The sequence below is a fragment of the Cetorhinus maximus genome, chromosome 19 (assembly GCF_964194155.1).
Source record: "Cetorhinus maximus chromosome 19, sCetMax3.hap1.1, whole genome shotgun sequence".
NCBI classification, from domain to species: Eukaryota; Metazoa; Chordata; class Chondrichthyes; order Lamniformes; family Cetorhinidae; genus Cetorhinus; species Cetorhinus maximus.
The window spans coordinates 70,822,019-70,841,681 of record NC_135897.1 but is presented as its reverse complement, the minus strand read 5'-3'; the positions used below and the strand labels follow the sequence as shown (position 1 = coordinate 70,841,681).

The window sequence follows — 19,663 nt, the reverse complement described above, 5'->3', positions numbered from 1 at the left end:
TGCTGCGCATTCAGGCTAAGGCATTGGCAAGTTTGCTTTTTCCTGGCTGGCTGATGGCGTGGTGCCTGGGCAAGGGCAGCACACCGGTTGAGGCGAGTTGGGGGGTGGGGGGCAATCACTGCATTCCAGCTGAGGCAAGCTGGGGGGTTAGTGGGCAAGGGCTGCACTCCGGCTGAAGGTAGTGCACAAGCACGTGCGGGGAGTGACAGGGGCAGGGAAACGGCCATGCATTAGGGGAACCTTGTATAAAGTGACCATTCTTCCGCAGCTGAAACAGTTCATGCACAGCGACACTAACATGCTTGGAGTTGGGCCTCTAGCTTATCTGCCCACTCAAGCAACGCAAAGGACTGAAAGTGCCACCAAATATGCCAGAGCTTTTCACCCCCCAGGCACAGACTGCAAACTAATGAGCATTTTAGTGGACTGCAGAACAGTTGGACGGCTGGGCATATTGTACAATATCCTTGCAAAAGCTGGCCACAGGGCAGTCACTGGTGGAGGTGCTCACAGCCCCTTGCAATGTTAGCATTCAGGTTTGGACCAGTCTCTCCCATGGTTCAAGCTAACAGTGCAGCCTTGCAGTTTGGGTTCGGAGAATGCCTGCGCCTGTACTGAGGGCACAGCATGTAGTACAGTGGACGAAGCTGCCACCAATCGGTCAGGTGGAGTGGGGCGGAGGAGGGTGGGGTTTCAGGCAGCCATGCAGTGCATTGAAGTCTGGCCATCCAAGTGGTTGCCAGCACTCTCTGGGATGTGTTAAGGGGTCTTCAGATTTAACCAAGAGACGTTCTTAGTAAACCCAAGCTAACCCACGCGTCTCTCTCTTTCATCCTGCAGGAGGAATACATCAGGAGCATGGAGCCTGGTGACCTAACTGTATGCCTTATGGCTTAAAAAGAGCAGAGACAAAGGAGAAGAGAGCGACAGAGGCACCTGACTGGGCAGCGGGAGGAACAGCACCCTCAGGAAGAAGGGACAGCTGGTGCTCCCGCACATGCCGCTGAACAGCTACAGCGAGCTGTCACTGGTTAGCTAGACACCGCCTTTCAATCCTGCAGATGACCAAAAACCAGTGTCGCCAAAGATTGTCTGTCTAGGGAACTGGTCAGTCACATCTGCCATCTGCTGCCATGGTGCCATGGGGACATGGAGGGCATCCACTGCCCGTGGCCATGAAAGTCACTGCAGCGCCCAATTTATATGCCAGTGACTCTTTTCAAGACTCCACTTTTTTAATATCACAAGCCTCCACCTACAACTGCATCCAGGTCGCTGATGGCATCTTAGTGAAGGCACACAACTTTGTGTATTTTGCCCGGGACCAGGAAAGAAAGGATGCAAGAGTGCTGGGATTTGCCCAGATCTCAGGTTTCCGACAGGTGCAGGGCACCATCGACTGCACTCACTTGATGCTTAGATCTCCGTGGCAATAAGCGGTCAACTATATCAACTGCAAGGACTTCCAGTTGATGAATGTTCAGCTGGTGTGCGACCACCACAAACGCATCCGTCAGGTCTGTGAATGGTTCCCATGACTCCTACATTCTTAGCAGGTCTCAGATCCCTGATATCTTCCAGGGTCCAGAGAGGCTGCATGGTTGGCTCCTTGGCGACAAGGGCTACTCGCAGAGGACGTAGCTGATGACACCCATGTGGCAGCCTCAGAATACAGCAGAGCGAAGGCTAAATGAGGCTCATGCTTCAACTCATACCTTGGTGGAGCAAACCATTGGAATGTTGAAAATGAGGCTCTGGTTCCTGGACTGGTCTGGTGGACTCCTGCAATACAGTCCACAGAGGGTGTCACTTTCTGTGTCCTTTACAGCCTGGTGCTGCAACGGGTAGAGGAGCTGGTTGAGGAGGAGATGGAGGAGCAGGACATCTCCTCCGATGAGGAGGACATCGACAGGTTTGAGGGTTGGGAGGTCCTGAAAGGTGAGGACACTGGAAATAAGGCCATTGGCACTGACCAGATGAAGCAGGCGCACTCGGGAGGGCCTCATTGCTGCTAGACTCGTGGACGATGATGCTAACATGCAGTGAGGAGACACCATAGATCCTCACATTGCATTTGCGAACGTTTGACTCCAGTCTGGCTGAGGACAGCACACATACCCTCTGTGATATGGCTCCTGTCATGGAGACGCTGTGGAAGCCCTAATAGTCATTAGATTCCAGGAGGATGATGATGACATGCAGTAAGGACACTCCATAGGCCTTCACATAGCCTCTGTGAATGTCTGACTCCTGTCTGGCTGAGGGCAGCTTGCTTGCTCTCTGTGATCAGGGTCATACCATGCAGACACAGTTGTGAAAGATTAAATGCACTTGATCCTTTGTCAGCCTTCAGCACCTTGAGAAGCACAGCATTACTGGTCACAGATGCTGAAGAGATGGGGAACCAGCTCCACATAAAAGCCGTTGAGAGCACATAGAGAGAATGACAGAACTCTGTGACACCTGCCAACGACATTTTGGCAGCAATGACAAGCACCATTGAGGTGCAGGCATCATTAATGTGTCCAGTGAGCATGAAGCCCGACCATTGCTTTGGTCTGAAGGTTACACACTGCACAGGGAAGAGGCCCTGGACTGAGACACTTGCCTTTATCTTGTGCAGGAACCAAGGTTTCACCTGAGTGACATGAACACTGCTCATCATAACAAGGATCCATAGGCAAGGAGACAGTCTTGGAAGTCTATTTACAACAGTCAACATTATGCACATGTGATTAACACCCGTGTCCATGCTGTGCAATTATGTTTTCTTAACCTTCCTAACCCTGCTGCTACATCTTGGTGCTCCTCCGACATCCACAGTGGAGGCGGAGGCAGCCTACTGACCACAATGCCCTGTCTGTGATGACCTTGATGGGCGTCCTCTGAAGGGCTGAGACCTGGAGAGCCCTGGCCTGGTTTCGGGGTCCTGCTCTGTGGCAGTGGCACCCTCCTCGGCCTGTGGAGCTGGAGATGTGGGGATCACAGGAAGAGGGGTTCAGATGGGCCGGACAATCCTGGAGTCACCTGGATGGATGGCCCCGGGCTGTGCAACTGCTGATCCTCCTCTCTATGGGTATCTTAGGGCCCTGGCTGACTCCTTGAGGAGAAGGGGAAGCTGGAGTGAGATCGAGCCGCCCTGCACCCCTCTCGCATTGATACAGTTGGAGGCCAACTATAGCGTCAGCGATGGAGTTCAGACTGTGCAACAGTGCAGTACCCATGTCCTGGACCAAGATCTCCATGGAGGCAGCCATCCTACCAGTGTTGACCTTGGTGTGTTGGCATGCCGCACATGAGGCTCATCACCTCACTCGGAATCAGCATATTTCTAGCCTCCTGCAGTCCTCCGAGTGCCAGAAACCTGGGAAGTTCCTGTTGCTGCCTGCTGTGGATCAGACAATGTGATGTGCTTACCAGATTGTGATCCCGGGGCTACCCTAAAGCTAGGTCTCTGCGCTGGTGGAGGGTGTGGGTGAGTGCTGTGACGGGTCTTTAATTGGGGTTCCAGCAGATCCTTCTTCCGAGGTGTCTGGGGCTTGAGTTGAGGACCTGGGTCGTGGACTCCCTCGGCTGTTTCCCAGATGTGCCTGCGAAAGCAAGGAGAGATAATTAGTGCATGGCAGTGGCCTGTGAAACAGGACACATCACTCACAGCATGGGTGTCTGATGGGTGTTGCACTGCTGGATCCTCACTTGGTAGAACACCGCCGGCCTCATTGTCAGCACAGGAACAGTCCAGATATTCACCGGCCAGCTGGATGGCTCTATTTTTAAAGTCTGTTAGAACCTTGATGTCAGGCATTCCTCCACCTGTCTGCGACCGCTCCCTTTTATTTGTGCCAGCTTGTCCTGCATGAATACAGATAGAAAGAGCAGGATACCTGCCAGACCAGATGATAAGGATGGCGACATGTGGTAGGTGATTAGTGGTGCCATGGACAGGATGAGGACAATGAAGGTGTGTGCGAGAGAGTGAATGGTGATGTCCCTTGAACTGGCAGTGAGTGAGATTCCTGTGGATGTGTGATGGGTTTGTGAGTGTGTGAGTTGAGAGTGATGAGAAGAGTGACTTACCCTGGCGGAACAGAAGAGATCATTCATCCTCTTTCGACACTGGGTAATTGTCCTCTTTTGCAGGGCGTTGGCACTGACCACCACTGCCACTGCCTCCCAGGCCGGATTGGTGATGTTGCTGCTTCTCCTGTGGCCAGCAGGGGCAGAGGACATCATGGTGGGCCTCCACGGTGTTGAACAGGTCACTAACTCAGGGGGCTGCAGTCGCCTTGTCTTTCAGGGCCATGTCTTCTGTGTAGCAGTCCTGGGCTGAAAGCACCGAGAGGTGTGCGCACGGCTGCACTTTAAATATGGCGCCTGGTGTGAGAAAGCGGCGAGGTGACGGCGTGGCGGGCGAATGAGAGACGGCCACCATTGAAACGGGAAAGCATGATTAATGAGATGGGATTGGGATGATGCGACGATGTGAAAAGCTGCGATTGCGGCCAGCAGGTGAAACGTTCTTTTTCCTGCCCGCTACCGCACTTAGTGCAAATCTAGGACGATTCCGCCCTATGAATGGGTTCCACATTGGTGAGGTGGTTGTTTGAGAATTGGTTAAGCCAGACTGAGTTTATCTTCCTGTTACAATGCTTGAGTATATTGGGTCACCTTGCTGCAGTGCACAGAGCAAATGTACTGTTCCCAGGTGATCGAAATTTAAATGGACAGAAAATCTGTCTGGCTTCATTACTAGTGTATAATCCTCTCAGTAGATTTTCCTCCATGCACTGTGCCCCAGTTATCCAATGGTCTAAAACAGGAAATTGTGTTGAGGTATGTCTCTTTTTTGCTATTATGTCTGCAGATAACAAGCTGCTGTAACTTTTAGAATTTAGATCTGATATGACATAATACATAAATCTATCTACCTAAGATTTTTACAGTGGAACACTGATGCTAGAAATTGAAAAAACTCTGCTGCATGCAGCAGATGAAGTATAGAAATTAAACAAAATTGGGGACATTTAGCTAAAAAGAGTCACACAACCATGTTGTACAAATTTTTTTCATCTCCACTCACCATTTCTTGCACAAAGTAGGTTTTTCAGCACTTTGAGTTTAATTGAACTGCTGCAATGAGGAGTTGTTACATAGGTCACAGCCTGCCTTGCCTGACCCTGGAGAACGATGGGTTGCACAGTCACCTTATACTCACAAGCAAATAAGAGGCCAGTGATAACGAAGTGAGTGCCCTGAAGGGGGAAAATAAATAAATAGCAAGGTGAAGAATAATTACTTGTTTTCCTGGTTACATTTAACAGTGGGCACAAAGAGGAATGATGTATTAAGCTGAACCATGTCTAATCAATAACACAGGAAGTGTAAATAAAGCGGTCTTTACTCTGGCCACAATGCTGTGCTTCTCATACATTGATTGTTAGCCTCAGTGATTTCAAACATACAGGTGATCCAAGTGCAGGTTACACTGCAATTTACGTTTCCAGAAAAAGAATCAAGTAGCTTTGTTTAAAGGTTTTGTGTCAAAAGATAAAGAAAGTGAATCGAATGATAAAGTTTGCAGATGAAGGATAAAGCGAGTTTAAAGGATTTCCAAAGTGCTAAAGATGTAAAGCTATTATAATTTGTCTATTTAATTTTAATTAAAAATTACATTGTTTTCCTTACCCACAAATCAGTCATGAACAATAATGTGTACATCTTAAAGCTGTAGCAGCAACGATTTCTTACAAATAGTAACTATTATTAGAAAATAAATTATTTTAAATGCATTTTAGATATCAAGTCAAAGCAGTTGGACTCAAACTGCAAGCTTATAAATTTCATACTATTGAATAAAGTCTTCAGTTTTCGTTTTGCAAGCTTTTATGTTTCAGTTTTGCAGCAGGAGCTCACATCTTTCCTATTCTCACCAAATTTAATCTGGTCACAGTATCAGATGAAGAAAGAGTTTTTAAGTGAAAAACAGACCCTTTTTGGATGGGTATTAGGAAAGAGTTATTGGTTCATAGCTGGACCAAGTGATGAAAGACTGCACTGTGCAGCTTGACTTTTTTACTGGTTGAGGAGGAGCGATGGCAGAATTAAAGGAAGTGGAAGGATCCAATATAAATCAAAAAATGACCCGTAAACATCTCCCTTTCTCTTTAACAGATTGATCAATGTGGATGAGGTATCATCTAACCAATCCTCCCAATAGAAATATGAAGGAAATAACTGGGAGGTGGTGGGAGAAGAGAGACAAAGCTAAACATGTCAAATGGGGAAGGGACTGAAGACCAGCAGAAATCTGAACGTACCTGAACCTTTGCTGAAAAAAGAGATATGCTGGTGCAGCTTTTGGTCTTGGGCTTATCAGGCATGATTTTCAAGAATCTTTAAGATAAAAGCAAAATACTGCAAATGCTGGAGATCTGAAATAAAAACACAAAATGCTGGAAAAACTCAGCAGGTCTGGCAGCATCTGTGGAGAGAGACACATGGTTAACATTTTGAGTCGGTATGACATTTCTCCCTGAAGAAGAGTCATATGGATTCGGAACGTTAACTCTGTTTCTCTCTCCATAGATGCTGCCAGGCCTGCTGAGTATTTCTAGTATTTTCTGTTTTTATTGCAAGAATCTTTGTTTCCTTGACAATTGGCATTCTTGCGAATCTGTCCTGATGGGCGCAAGACCAAATGCTTCGCGAGCATGTCTCTTTTTTCAGCAATACCTGAACCTGTCTTGGCTGAGGGGCATTCTTTGTGTTTGGTAATCTTGCATTGGATTTTCCCAAAATTCCTATGATCCACATAAATTTAAATGATGTATATGCCTGACTTCAGCACTTTTATCTTTACAATAAATTTTTTGGATCTGTTGTGTGCATTGTGTTTGTCACCTGCACTTTATTGACATTAAAAGCTGTTAACGTTCTGCTTCCCCATTGATTAATTTTCTGGACCTAAAGTTCCACAAGGTCATTTATATGAGTACTGCCTCCTGACCTCAGGTTTATGCCAGTTGATAACATCTAATATTGACCTTGTTGCAAATTACAGGGTCAGTTCATTTAAATATCAATTGGTGCTTCGATAGAGCAACTCCCTTAGAATGTGGAAGCAATGCTGGGAATTAAAATTCCAGCTAATAAAAAGCCAAGAATGGCTGAAAGTTGTAGCAGCAGGTCAGGGAGGAGCAGGTAAGTAGGGAGTAAAGAGTTAAGCATGGTGATTTGACTATCAATGGATAGCCCCTCCTCGAGAGGTCTCCAGCATCACAGATGCCGGTCTTCAGCCAACTGGATTCACTCCACGTGATATCAGGACTGAAGGTACTGGATAGTGCAAAGGCTATGGACCTTGACAATATTCTGGCAATAGTACAGAACACTTGTGCTCCAGAACGTGACGTGCCACTAGCCAAGCTGTTCCAGTACAGCTACACAACACTGGCATTTATCCTGCAATATTTGTAATTGCCCAGGTATGTCCTGTAGACAAAAAGCAGGACAAATCCAACTCAGCCAATTACTGCCCCATCAGCCTACTCTCCATCATCAGTAAAGTGATGGAGGGGGTCATCAACAGTGCTGTCAAGCGTCACTTGCTCAGCAATAGCCTGCTCATTGATGCTCAGTTTGGGTTCTGCCAGTGTCACTCAGCCCCTGACCTCTTTACAACCTTGGTTCAAACATGGACAAAAGGGCTGAACTCCAGAGGTGCAGAGACAGTGACGGCCCTTGATATCAAGGCCGCATTTGATCGAGTGTGGCATCAGGGAGCCCTAACAAAACCGGAGTCAATGGGAATCAGGGGGAAAACTGTCCAGTGGTTGGAGTAATACCCAGCACAAAAGAAGATGGCTGTGGCTGTTGGAAGTCAATCATCTCAGTTCCAGGACATCACTGCAGGAGTTCCTCAGGGTAGTGTCCTTGGCCCAAACATCTTCAGCTGCTTCTTCAATGCCATTCATTCCATCATAAGGTCAGAAGTGGGGATGTTTGCTGATGATTGCACAATATTCAGCACTATTTGCCGTTCCTCAGATGCTGAAACAGTCCATGTCCAAACGAAGCAAGACCAGGACAATATCCAAGCTTGGGCTGACAAGTGGCAAGTAACATTCACACCACACATGTGCCAGGCAATGACCATCTCCAACATGAGAGAATCCAACCATTGCCCCATGACATTCAATGGCATTACCATCACTGAATCCCCCACTATCAACATCCTGGGGGTTACCATTGACCAGAAACTGAACTGAACTGTGGCTACAAGAACAGGGCAGAGGCTAGGAATCCTGTGGCGAGTAACTCACATCCTGACTCCCCAAAGCTTGTCCACTATCTACAGGGCACAAGTCAGGAATGTGATGGAATACTCTCCACTTGCCTGACTGAGTGCAGCTCCAACGACGCTCAAGAAACTTGACACCATCCGGGACAAAGCAACCCAGTTGATTGGCACCCCATCCACAAACATTCACTCCCTCCACCACCAACACACAGTAGCAGCAGTGTGTATCATCTACAAGATGTGCTGTAGGAACTCACTAAGGTACTTTTCAAATACACGACTGCTACCATCTAGAAGGACAACAGCAGCAGATATATGGAAACGCCATCACTTGGAAGACCCCCTCCAAGCTTGCAATCCTGACTTGGAAATATATTGCCTTCCTTCACTGTCGCTGGGTCAAAATCCTGGAACTCCCTCCCTAACAGCACTGTGGGTGTACCTACACCACATGGACTGCAGTGGTTCAAGAAGGCAGCTCACCACCACCTTCTCAAGGACAACTAGGGATGGGCAATAAATGCTGGCCCAGCAGCAACGCCCACATTCTATGAATGAATATAAAAAAATTGTGCAGCGTTTGAAGTACGTCTTCCAGCTGAAGGCCTGGCAGAGACACTCAAAAACAGAAGTCCAGCTTTGCAAGGAAATAGGGTAGAAGACATCATTGCAATGAGAACAATCTTCAGATATTCCCGGATGATATATAGCAAAAGAGAGAAGGACTACTAGGTGCCTGTGGGAGGAAACCATAAAAACGGTCTCTAATGCACCTGACGTTGCACTGATACTTTCTCTGTCAATGTGCTGGGAAACTGGCTTACTTGGATAAGTGGGGATGCAAAATAGAGTGGGGAATGCGTTCCGCCATGTCTTATTGGCTTTTTGCAACAATCCAAAAATTCTGCTACATCAAAAATAATCATTTGAGTGCTGGACATTGACAAACCTAAGCTCAGCTGATGGTGGCAGTGTTGATGAAAACAATGCTGCCCTTAATGGTGACCTCCCAGATTCTGCTAAGCTAGGAGATAAAAACAAAAAAACTGCGGACGCTGGAAATCCAAAACCAGCTTATATTTCACCCCTATCCTATTTTTACTTAGTTCTGTTGAAGGGTCATGAGGACTTGAAACGTCAACTTTGTTCTTCTCCGCCGATGCTGCCAGACCTGCTGAGTTTTTCCAGGTAATTCTGTTTTTGTTCTGCCAAGCTAGGCTTTTGCGCACTAGTTTGTACGGAACCATCTCCCTTGCACCAGCATCTTTTGCCAATTGCGCCAGCTTTCACTGACTTTGCTTTCGGAACAGCGGAGGAAGGAATTCTGTTAAAAGATTTCCAACACTTTTGGGGATTGTAACCAAGCTTGAGTTCATTAAAATGTGTTTTTTTTTTAGTAGTGAGGAAGGCATGTCAAGATTTTAAAATTGTAGCAAGGGTATTTATTCGCTTATCTACTGCTTTGCTTCTTTGTGAAAGTTATTTTACATTTTCTCTTTCTTTTTCAGGCTTGTTTGTATGACACTATAATTTGGCCCCTGGATAAGCACCTAAACCTCAAGTTGATACATGTACAAACTCAGCAACAGGTCTGCATCCTAGCTCCTCAACTTCAAAAGCAGTATGCCAGACTGCCTGTGTAAATGTTCTGAAAATGCAATCGAAAGGATAGTGTTTTTGATCTAATGTAGAGGCCAGTACCTGGTATGACTAAATAATTTACTTTACCAGTTAGGTAACTCCTCTGTCAGCATAAGAATGATTGATGCTTATCCCAGGTTCGTTAAATAGTGTTGTGTGATAGGTTTCAGTGAACAGGCAGTTCATCTGTACTTTATTATAAACAGATGCCAACTTCAAACATGTTGTAATATATGACCAACATTACTAGCTGCAATTTCATAGTAAGCCATGAAAATAGAAGCATTGCTTTTGACAACTGTCCAAGCATTGCTGCCCCCCTACAAAGTGTTCAAAACACTGCAATGCATAAAAATTAACTACTACATATCCAGAAAATCTGCAGTTTCCCACATTTCTGCCAATAATTTATGAGAGCCCTCATAATTCAAAGGAACGTTTTTCTTTATGCTATCCATCAAACAGATTGACATTTAATGATACTTGTCTTCAGAAGAAACATTACACCTTGATTCACAGGCAAAACATTCAAGGGAAGGAAGAGAAGTGCAACAACACCCATTAGATAAGACAAATGGATGAGGATTGATTGAAATCCAACTAAACATTTGTAATGGGGTTTACTGAAGGGTTAGTCATAATATTCCCCGCAGGAAGACAAGAACCAATTAAGGAATTAATAGGGAAACCAAAGAATTTATTTTTATACTGTTCATACATTTACCAAAGACTTCTCTACAAAATAGCTTTTAGTTCAAGTAGCGAAAGAAGATTGTATTTAATATCACAATTCACCAAGGCTCCTTAGACAGCACCTTCCAAACCCATGACCATTACCACCTAGAAGGACAAGGGCAGCAGATAGATGGGAACACCACCACCTTGAGGTTCCTCTCCAACTTGACTTGGAAATATATTGCCTTCCTTCACTGTCGTTGAGTCAAAATCCTGGAACTCCCTTCCTAACAGCACTGTGGGTGTACCTACACCACATGGACTACAGTGGTTCAAGAAGGCAGCTCACCACCACCTTCTCAAGGGCAACTAGGGATCGGCAATAAATGGCCCAGCCGGCGAAGCCCACATCCTGTGAATGAGTATAAAAATAATCACAGTGCAATTCCCAATTGTTATACTCTACGTGAGTAAGAAGTACACTGAAAATCTATTCTCATCTCAAACAGGGAGGAAACTGAAATTAAGGGCTGGATTTTCACTACTGAGGCGGGTAGCTTGGGTTGAGAAATTTCCCAACTTGGCAGACCCGCCTTGGTTTAAAGCCCCCGGTCACACACAATTTTTGCTTGGGGTGGGGTTGGTGTGCAGGATAGAAGGATAGAGCTGAGCCTGTCAACTCCAGAAGCTGATCCTAGGCCACTGAAAGATATCAATCAAGCAAAGCCAACAATTAATTTCACTTGACAAAACAGATTCTGTGCTGAGCTAATGCTTCTATTAGTCTGGGCTCTCAGCCAAGCCACCTCTGCAGTCCCAGAGGACCATAGGTTGCTCTGTCATCAGAGAAAGACAACCGGTGGTGAGTTTAACCTGAGGATCACCACACCTCAGGTGAGGGGACAGGTTGAGAAGACAGGGCCTTCATGGATGGCCTCAGCTGGTACAGGAATTGAACTCATACTGTTGGTGTCATTCTGCATTACAAACCAACTAGCCAGCCAACTGAGCTAACTGACCAGCATGCATAATGAGGACTGTTGGAAACCCAAATGGCCAGAACATTTTTGAATGGTTGTTTTCTTATTTCTCAGCAGTTCCATACTTATTGGGCAGAATTTTCTGCCTGTTGGGCGGGCGGGCCTGACCCAATCTCCGGCCAGCGGGGAGCCGATCCCCGCCAGCAAAGCAGGCCGCACCGCCATTTTACGCGGGCGGGCCAATTAAGGCCTGCCCAGCGTGACGTCCGGCGGGAAGCGCTATGCGTTTCCTGTGCAGGCGGGGGGGAATCCCTAAAAGCGAGAGTGCGCTCTTTTGTGCATGTGCACGAAAGAGCGCACGTCTCCCTGAGGCTAAGTGCAGCCTCAGGAAGATCGCTTCCACTTTGAAAAATATTAAAAATAGGAAAAAAAAAATTCCCTAACATGTCCCCCTCATGTGACAATGTCACATGAGATGGGACATGTTCATAATTTACAGAAAAACTTTATTAAAAATTTAAAAACCCTACATGAAACCTCATCCCGCCGGTGGATGAAGTTTCATGTTTTCTCTATTTGCTGCCTTAAGGTTGGACGGGCAGTTCCTTTAATTGTTTAAATGATCCTGTCAATGGCCTCAAGACAGGTCAGTGGGCCTGCAGCTGATTTGGTTGTGCCCCCGCCCACCTGAAAACTTAAATGGGACGTGGTGACATCGGGGGTTCCGCCCGACGTCATCCCGTTTCATTTTATGTGTCGGCGAGCGGGCCCCGCCCCCTGCTTGCCAATGGCAAAATTCTGCCCATTATGTGGCTCATTGGTTATGTACATAGTGCGTACTGGGTGAATGGGCATGGAAGAGGCATGAGTTATTATTGAGTTGGCATAGAGTGTATGAGGGGCCATAGGGAGTGGCTGGGGGGGCATGAGTTGGCATTGAGTTGGCATGGAGAGTATGAGGGGCCATGGGAAGTGGCTGGGGGGAATGAAATGGCATTAAGTTTGCATGGGAGTATGAAGGGCCATGAGGAGTGGTTGGGTGACATGGATAAGACCTTTTGAACTTATCTTTCAAAATTTTCCTAAATTCAGAATGGGGTTCACAACACCTGAGGGGCTGTGAATCATGAGTTATGGAGAAACTTGCCTGACTCCACGGAAATAGCGGAGAGCTAGGAAATGCCTACCTCTGCAATGCAGTTGGCTAAGTCGGGAGTGCATGGTGCAGGCTCGCGAAAATTGATGGTGCTGGGAATGGAGGGTGCGCAATCTGGAATTGGGTCCAGCTCGCCATTTTTAAATGACTCTGCAGTTGTCCCAACTTCGTGAAAATTCAGCTCTAAGCCAATTCTAGCTTCAGCTTTTTTAGTAGAGAACATGTCAGTGGGAAAACACAGACTTCTCCTTCAGGTACCATGCCCTACGAATGCATTGGTGACCAGGACTTCCATTAGATTGGTCCATGATTTTGCTTGGCAAAGTACTGCAGTGGTTTGCCGTTGCCTTCTACAGTATGGCTCCCCCATTCTTTATTGCCTGCCATCAGGCATATTGGAAGTATTTACAGACTGATAATCAACCTGCTTGGCCACATGATGCACACATCTTCCATGGGCATCAAGCCCTGAAGTGGGATTTGAACCCAGAGGTAAGGAAGCTACCACTGCACCACAAGATCACCCTGAAATGTAAGCTAGAGGAACCAAAGGACGTGATTGTTTTATATGATGGCCCATGTCATGGCAAATGCTTTACTGAGGTTCTTTCTGAAATGCAATGCACTGTACAGATAGAACATTTTGATAAATGACATTAACTCTATTTCTCTTTCTACAAATGATGCGTGACCTGCTGAGTGTTTTCTAGCATTTTCTGTTTTGACTATTAATGAACCACTCATTTCTCTAGTGCAAAATAAACAGGATTTGAGTAAATGGAAAGTACCTCATTCAGCTGATCAGAAACTTTATAAGACATCAGACTTCATTGAAATGTTTCATGGTTCCAAAAGTTTGTTTTAAAATAAATACCTAGAGATCAATGTTGCAAAACTAACTCGTTTAAACTATGAGGAGAAACACTGACGAGGTAATGTGCTTTTAATTAGAACATTCATATGCAATAAATTAAATAAACATCTATTTATTCATTGTCTCTTTTTACATGACTTAGAAACTAAGCAGATGCATTTCTAACCAAAATAAAAATAGCTGGAAAAACTCAGCAGGTCTGAAAGCATCTGTGAAGAGGAAGACAGAGTTAACGTTTCGAGTCCGTATGACGTTCTGATGAAGAGTCATACGGACTCGAAACGTTAACTCTGTCTTCCTCTCCACAGATGCTGTCAGACCTGAGTTTTTCCAGCTATTTTTGTTTTTGTTTCAGATTTCCAGCATCCGCAATATTTTGCTTTTATCTTTGCATTTCTAACCTTGACAGTTGCATGTCGCTGTATTTGTGAATTGTTCTTGGCACAGGATTCGGGTACCCATGTTAACAAGTAGGCATTGTGATCCTTGAGGCTTTCTGGAGGAACCAAAGAAAAATTCTATATTTAGATAACACACACATACACGCACAAAATTCACAACCTGCGTTATCCTGTCTTTTTAAGGGGGTCGCAGGTGGGTACCAGAAGGGTATGATGTACAGCTTACATTGCTGACTGCACACTGCACTCAGCTCACCGACAAAGCAGTTCTAGGCATTAGTGCTGATGTGCATGTGCTGTGCTTCACTTCCTCCCTAATCTGTTTCTGTTAGGGAACAATACTGCCCAATTGCGCTAAAAGAATTCAGAAAGTAAGTTGAAAAAGTGCCCAGTTTTATTTTAAAAGTGTGGCTTCACACTAGAGGAAACCTCCAGGAATTGAGGCTACCTGGGTGGTCTTACTGCTGTTGCCTTTAATGAGCTGTCAAGAATCAAATTGCCAATCTGACTGCTGATTTTCCTTACCACGTTTGCACTGATGCACTTTGGAAGCAACATTGCACTGATACAAAAGAGGAAGCCTGAAGACATCACTCATTTTGGAGCCTCTTTTGATGTTAAATTAGATTCTTGTAATAATACCACTTTACAGTCCAATTCACTAAAATGAACTAAGATTGTCTACTACTTGGGACAGCTGTCAACCCATTTGACATTCCAGAGGAACATTATTACTATGTATTACTGTAATTTGCATGGTTTTGAAGACTGGCAGGCTGCCCAACGGTAAGTACCCCTCTTTTGCAATCACAGCCCATGTTTCATTCCTGATTCAGGATAACCGTGAATCTTTTATATTGAAATTACATGTCATTCCAGACTGAATATTTTGGTTATACAGGCAGATTTAACAAATTAGCACTCCAACGCCAAAGTTTCTGTAATAGGAGTATAGGGAATTTGGAAGCTGAATGATTGAAAATCGGATAGGGCGCGCACTAAGCTCTGCAGCTGAAAAAAGTTCCCATATATGCTTCGCCACACTGCTACTCTAGCTCAAAACTGCAACAAATGCAAACTTGCTACTCTCTCTGTTGGTTTCCATCCTGGTGTTCTGCACATTCAATCCCTCTGACAGGAAAAATTGTTAGTTAACTGCAGACCTCAGGTAAAAAACTGTTATCAGAAAAACCTCTGGTATCACTGTGTCATTTCTAGAATGGAATGCCACCAAGAACATTTGGATTGGGGTTTAACTTTAATGGGGTGGGTATGGGGAGTAGATGGGTGAATCATGGGCTATCTAGTGATGATATGGAAAACATCGGCTCTGATCCATCTTGTAGATGGAAAAATGCCATGGTGAAAGAATTTGTAGTTCAGGCTAAACTATCAATTTGAATTCATTGCGAGACATACATTTTTACACAGTGATCAGGAAGTGTGGTTGATCCAAATATACTCCTGAGCAAGTCAAAGGCTACAGCAATTATCTTAGTTAGGAAGCCTCAATGTGTTCAGTTATCATTCAAAAACTGGCAAATTCACACCAGAGCACCTTGACTATGGCACTAGCTTGATCATTTATTGGTTCACAGCTTGTGCAGCTCTTGAATTCCCAATGCATACTTTAGCAAAGTATCATCATATTACACTTGGAAGTATCTGGCTGATCTGCAACTCAAAGCACCTGGCTTACATTATACAAATCCTCACATCTCTAGTATCATGTTCTCAACATTGGACAAGAAAACATGGGGCAATTGAAAGTCATTCACATTTCCCCCACTATACTTCTTTTATTCCACAGTAAAAACAAAAGACAAATCGTCAGTATATATTTGAACAGAAAAAAACGTTTGAGTGATGCACTATTTTATGAATGATAGTTCAAAGATTACAGGAGGCTGAAACCCAACGGCACGCAGTATACCTTCCACTCCTCAATCCCTGCTACAAACTGGAAGCATAGGATGGCAGATCCAGTAGTAAGTGTACTCATTATGGAGCCATTTAGGAGACTAGAAGACAATACTTCCCCTTCAATCGGACTTTCCACTAAACGATTAACAAATACCAAGTATAGGCACTAGATGGCACTCTAACACACCTCTATCTTTGTATAAAACTAATCTACCTCTGAGCTGCAAGGCTGAGATCATGGGCCTTAAATTTCCCAAACCTAGATTGAGCCATTTGGTTAACATGCAAAACACTTGTTCCAATTAAAATGAATGGTTAAGCACTATCTGTTTCTAAAGTTCCAAGTATAAAAAGTGGTAAAATAATGTGAGTTAAGTTATATAAAACAAACACAAATTCTGCTTCTTACAACTACATTATAAGAGCTCATTACACAGTGGAAACTTGGTTGACTGTCTTACCTTCTTCTGATTTTTTCCAGTGTACTTTAACTTGCAGCTGGTTGCCATGGATATAGGGGACTAATGCCTCGAGACTTCGAATGTCAAACATCTCATCAATAGATGGAAGTTCATTGGACACCTCATCTGTAGTGCTAGCGTGATTTGACTGGATGTCTAGATAAAGGAACTTAAGTCAAGAGCAGTTTTTCTTCGCATTCTCCCCTCCCAAACCTTGGTTTGTAAAAGAACTTGAAATACTTGTATAAAATGTAAAATGTAGCAACAGTTGGAAAATGACTTAAAATTGATATTCATGTAATTTTTGTCTCAGCCACACTGTTGAGAATGTTATCATTAAATATTTTCCATGGTATGTTTTTATGTAATGTAAATTCTTGATGTGGTACAAATTTCTACCGTAATTTATTTCAACAAAACTTCAAAGTGTTTTAAACATTCTCCCTCTCCAACCTCCAGGCAGCATATTTACAAGATCCCCAGACATAAATGTTTGACCTGCGGAACAGATCAGACAATGTGACTGGCACTGTTCAAATCTCTTTGTACTCTCTCGGCCACATTTCCTTTTCTTGGGTTCAAGCTCCATTCCTCACACTTAAACCAGATGTTTCAGATTCAAGAGCTTCTCATGCTTCAGCCAGTGTTACAATACCAAATGTCCTAACAATTACTGGCCACTGAATGTGAATTCATCACACATTTACCAAAACCAAAATATGTACAGTATAATTATACTTTCTAGCTCTGACAAGTAAAAGATCAGGAAATAGCACCTAAACTATTTGTTTCATCACAGTAAAGATACCGCGAGCCCGTGTTTAAAAATACCTGTACGCATCCATGAAGAGATCTGGAGTTGGCCAAGTTCACATTCAATGTTACTCGTTAACTAAAACAGTTATTATTAGCAGACATGAAGCATCAGTATCAGTAAAGTACAGGGGGTGGATTGATGGTGCATCACTTTGTCACTCTGTGGTACCATACATTGGACTACTATTGCATTGCCCCAAAGAAAGACTCTTGTCTTTCGGTCAGCATTCTGGTGAGTTGCTGTTCTCAGCCTCTCCATCTATGGATAAGATTGGGTGAGAATTGAATAAAGATATATTTCCCATAGAGGAAGAGATTGGGAAAGAACCCAATGTTCTCTGAAACCCATTTTTAACATCTACTCCAGCTGTATTAGAAGCATTAGAGAAAAACAGGAAGGGCTTTCGTTCTCTAATCTGAGTGTTATCAATGGCAGGAATTATTTCATTACTTTAATCTACAAGTGTTAACAATAACAGATATGGTTTGATTGTACTAATCCATGAGTGGTATTAGTAGCAGGAATGGTTTCATTGCTCTTACCTGTGGAAGGGGTATTAAAAAAAAACAAAGCTTTGCTGCTCTTTAAGCGCTTTTGCCCCCAGTTGGCCACTGCCTGCATTTGTACCAGATATTCTGTGTTTGGCTGTAGACTTTCAATCTCAACTTCATCCTTTCCCTATAAAAGAAATGTATAAGTGCAAGGTTATAAACTGGTTGGAATCTTAACTTTATTAATGCAAAGCAAATTTCTTGAATGCTGTCAAGTTACTGGATTCTAACAGGGCTTGGACTGATAGTTTGACTGAACCCTATTCTCACTGGCTGGGAGGATGAGATAACCCAGATAGTAAATACCTGCAAAGGCAACGCTCAATAAAGTCAGAGATTGATTCACAAGGTGGTACACAGGGGTCAAGTGTGAAAAGCAGATCCCTTTATGTCAAATTTAATCTGTCCCTTATCCTCTCCACATCATTCCTCCACTCAGACAATTCAATTCTGCGCAGTAGCAAAGATCAATGTGCAAATTTCATCTTCTAGAATCCCTTATGCTTTTAAGTCATGAGTTTACTAGCTTATGTTATCAAATCATCAATCGCCATACTTTTGAACCGATACTGTGCTGAAAAGGTAGAGTTCAGGTTGGACTGGTGGTAGAATCACATGTTTTTTGCCAGCTGTGAGCTTGCTGTTTTCCTGGACCATGTTTTTTAATGTCAAAAAAATTACTAAAAACCTATTAAAGCAGGACAATTCTGGCTAAAATCAGAAGCAATACACTGTTGCTTACAGTTGACGTCAGCAAAGTGCAACATGATCACAACTTTGAATTCCAAGTCTGCCAGGGGAGGAAGAAGATTCAATAGTTATTTAAAATGGAATTGGATAGATACTTGATGGGGCAACAATTTGCAGGGTAGTGGGGAAAGGGCAAGTGAGTGGGACTAATTGGATGGCTTATGCAAAGAGCCAGCACAGACATGATGGGCTGGTTTGGCCCTCCTTCTGTGCTGCATCATCCTACAGGAAGAATTCTACCTGTGGACTTCAGGACCTCCATATTAGAATCAAACGGGGGTCAGAAGCCTGCACTGTTGGAGTCACCTGGCTGTGATTCTCCCTGAATTGGCCATTGTGGCCAGAGGGCAGGCTTGCTGTCCAATAAGGCAGGTCGGTCCTTGGAGCTGGAGAACAAATAGGGGTCTGTCAGCATTGAAGAAGCAGCAGGCTGTGTTTTCAGGTAAGTAAAAGAAAGAGGGTGCATCTAATTTTAGGTGCCCCCTCTCCATCTTCTTAAAACTTTAAATAAAAAATAGCCGGACACTATTGACAAGCGGGAACTCCTCCACCGAGCTGCCTGTAGCTGCAGCTAAAGCCAGGCAGGCAGGAAAGGCCTCAAAGCCTCTGGGTGACTGGAGACCGACTGGAAAATTGGCCAGTTGGCCCCTGACAATAGGCCATTAAAGACCTTTATATGGTCTTAATTGGCTACCTGCCCGCCAACACCCCTTCCTCCAAATCTCCGGGAAAATGGCCAAAGGGCAGGTTGGGTGCCAGTAAAATGGCACACCAGCTGCTGGCACAAAATGCCATGCCCACCTGCCTCCATCTTTGCCCCCCTTCGGGGCCTAAACATTCTGTGGCCAGGATTTTCCCGTCAACACCTGGGTGGGGTGGGGGGGGGGGCCCGCTCGCCGATGCGTAAAATGACGCGCGGTGAGGTAGGTGGGGGCTCAGCAAAACCAGCTGTGCGCCCGCCAACCTGTCACTGGCCAATTGAGGCTATTGACAGGGTCATTAAAGTAATTAATGGACCTGCCCCGTCCAACATTAAGGTTGACAGGCAGGCCAGGAGCCCTGGCGGGCATTAGAAAAAGCATGAAACCTCATCCATGGGCGGGCTGAGGTTTCATGTAGGTTTTTAAAAAAATTA

The 19,663-nt window shown here is 44.6% G+C and overlaps 1 protein-coding gene across 4 annotated transcripts in view; it reads right to left on the bottom strand.

Moving 5' to 3' along the window:
- The window catches only part of anos1b (anosmin 1b), a 220,051-nt gene that overhangs the window by 16,298 nt on the left and 184,090 nt on the right, over positions 1-19,663 (bottom strand). For all 4 annotated transcript variants that reach the window (XM_078564075.1, XM_078564074.1, XM_078564076.1 and 1 more), the window contains 4 exons: positions 17,770-17,905; positions 16,411-16,566; positions 14,027-14,121; positions 5,081-5,252 (listed from right to left, as the gene is read on the bottom strand). In XM_078564075.1, coding sequence (XP_078420201.1) covers positions 5,081-5,252; positions 14,027-14,121; positions 16,411-16,566; positions 17,770-17,905 — 559 coding nt within the window. The remainder of the gene's footprint in view (positions 1-5,080; positions 5,253-14,026; positions 14,122-16,410; positions 16,567-17,769; positions 17,906-19,663) is intronic.